Source organism: Oratosquilla oratoria, chromosome 19 (assembly GCF_046742065.1).
Source record: "Oratosquilla oratoria isolate Oo_2021 chromosome 19, ASM4674206v1, whole genome shotgun sequence".
Classification (NCBI taxonomy): Eukaryota; Metazoa; Arthropoda; class Malacostraca; order Stomatopoda; family Squillidae; genus Oratosquilla; species Oratosquilla oratoria.
In genome coordinates, this window is record NC_134795.1 from 14,842,903 (window position 1) to 14,845,402 (window position 2,500).

Here is a 2,500-nt window from a genome sequence, read left to right on the forward strand (position 1 = left end):
ATGTTTTGCTGGCGCAGAAAATTGTAACCTATGTAAGTTATGCAGAGGTTCGAGATTGCTTAAATAAACAATATTACATATAGACTTGTAACAACGGATATGATTGTAAAAAGGGTGGAGGAGGAGAAAATTCAATTGGTTCACGGTTGTAAGATCACGCCCTTAGGGGAGGATCATTGGAATTAAGAAATCATGACATCACTGCAGAACTTACGTGGGCCCCAACAATGTGTATGCTCAGGGGATTCATAGATTGTGCCTTGAAAATCACACCGTGTAACTGTTATTCAAGGAAGAAAAGAAAATCTACAAATATTTCATTCCCCCTTGTCTGAAATACACTATATGGAAATTGAAAAAGAGGGCCTACTGGCTAAATATCTGTAAACTAATACCGAAGAAGAAGTGACAAGAGAAAGGTGGGTGAATGTGAAGAAAGGGAAAGTGCCTAAAGACAGTGGTGAAAATTCAAGAGACATACGAAAGGAAAGTAAAGCACGCGAGAGACAGGACTCCATATTACAAAGCACTAACCAACTTTATGCCATCCGGTGTTGTGGCTTGTGAGAAATTGTCAATCGATTCGTGTTTTTAATCATCCGGTCTATCCGACTAGCTAACGGATATTGGATAGCGGGTAGCAAACAATCACTATCCGGGAGAGATGCCGGATTCAAAGTAGATTAACCTTTGCACCTCTAGTTGAAGCCAAATAATCTTCTCAAACTTATTGTTTATTTCAATGTCACTAGTCTTCACATCAGTTTTGACTTCAAGTTAATAAGCTTTGATGTTACTTTCTTGTTCACACAAGTTCCTGTTTATGACTTGTCTATGTTTCTATAGGATAAACTGCCAAAACAAGAATCACCACTTCCTGCTCATACTATCATTGAACTAATATATACATTTTTATTCTAGATTTGTAGTTAACCATGAGTTTTATAGCTAAACTTTGGGTGTGGCTATGGATAACCCTTTTATCAGAGCTTTGTAATCTATAGAGCTTTAAGTCCTGAATGGTTGATGATAGTGAGGTAACATCTAAGACAGTGCTTCCAATTTCAAATATCCTAAGTATTTTATTTATCATTCTTTGAACACGGCCAATTATGAAGTTAGCAATACGGGAAATTTTCTGTAGTAAAAGCCTTTGTTCTTCCATATGATAGCAACTTTGTTTATCTTCATGTGAGACATCAAATTTTTTAATAACATGAGAAAAGACAGGCTGTAAATAAGGAAATAATTTGCACCACTCGTGCGCGGGAAGGCAGCACGAGATGAACAGTTGAAACGCTATGTGAAATATGCCCCAACACAGAATAGCCCTGGCCACAGATTCAAGGTGCCCCGAATGCGGCCACCGCACAAGAGACACAGAAAACCTTACACAACAATGCCCCACACTAATATTCCCCAAAAAAACAATATAATAATTTTCTCTAAGTGACATATAGTCCCAGCAGGAGGCGGTTGCCGGCGTCCTGGAGGCTGAGGGTCTTCTACAAGAAAAACCAGGGGCAACGGATTGATTGACTCGAATTACAAAAGTACCTGAACTCCTAGAGGCATTCCGGTGGATGACAGACCCAGAGGAACTTGCGTGACGGGAAGACCAAGAGCGTTGAAGATGCCACAGTGGAGAAAGTTGAAGGGTCTGAAGAGGGGTTCGTTATGGTAAGGCGCTGTGCTTGGGTGGCTTGGATAAAGTAATATGCCATCGCTTCCTAAGAGTCGCTGAAAAAAAAAATATTAACATGAACTGGTAACATCAATGGCAAGTGGACATGTACTGCATAGTGGTTAACGAATGGGATAGACTTAGTAACTATTTAGTCAGCGATGTAACTATTGGTTGCTTTTAGAGAAAACTAGATTACTTTGTGGATAGGGATGACGGGTGATAAGGGACATGGAACTGCCTAGTATAGGTTTTGTGGTCTTTTGTAGTCTCCCCCTTTCTTATGTTTTTATGTACACAAATGTGAAAAGAAGAGGCCAGGTTGCAGCATATCTTTATTTAAGAGTAATCTGGTGAAGTATGAAGAGCAACCATAGTTTGATAAAAAATGAGCTTACGGCAAGAGACGCCTAGATGCGAACGAACCTTTCACTTTTGCATTATTCGTTTAGGATGCCAGGACAAATAGCAGTTACCGGTAATCGGTGGGTTTGAGCCCAGATTCACCTGCTGTAAATTGAAAAAAAAGCAACTCGAAGGTACAGAATTCGTTGTAGAATGCAGATTAAAAACGCTACACTCGAATGCCAATAATGAACGAAGACCTACTGTGCGACTGTCAGTTTTTCCAAAGAAGGCAATTTAGAACTGAAGTAAATTATATTTAGTGTGCATGTGCACACTAAATATGAAGAAAAACTTAATACTATTACATCTTTTCTTTATGTAAAAAAAATAGAAGATTAGAGAAGTATGTACCCAACCTGAAAAAAATAGCCATTGTCGAAGTAACGCTAGAATTTACCATGTTCACTA

At 39.0% G+C, this 2,500-nt stretch overlaps 1 protein-coding gene across 2 annotated transcripts in view; it reads right to left on the reverse strand.

Moving 5' to 3' along the window:
• The window catches only part of LOC143035732 (fatty-acid amide hydrolase 2-like), a 27,561-nt gene that overhangs the window by 646 nt on the left and 24,415 nt on the right, over positions 1-2,500 (reverse strand). For both annotated transcript variants that reach the window (XM_076202639.1, XM_076202640.1), the window contains one exon: positions 1,558-1,740. In XM_076202639.1, the coding sequence (XP_076058754.1) occupies positions 1,558-1,740 (183 nt within the window). The remainder of the gene's footprint in view (positions 1-1,557; positions 1,741-2,500) is intronic.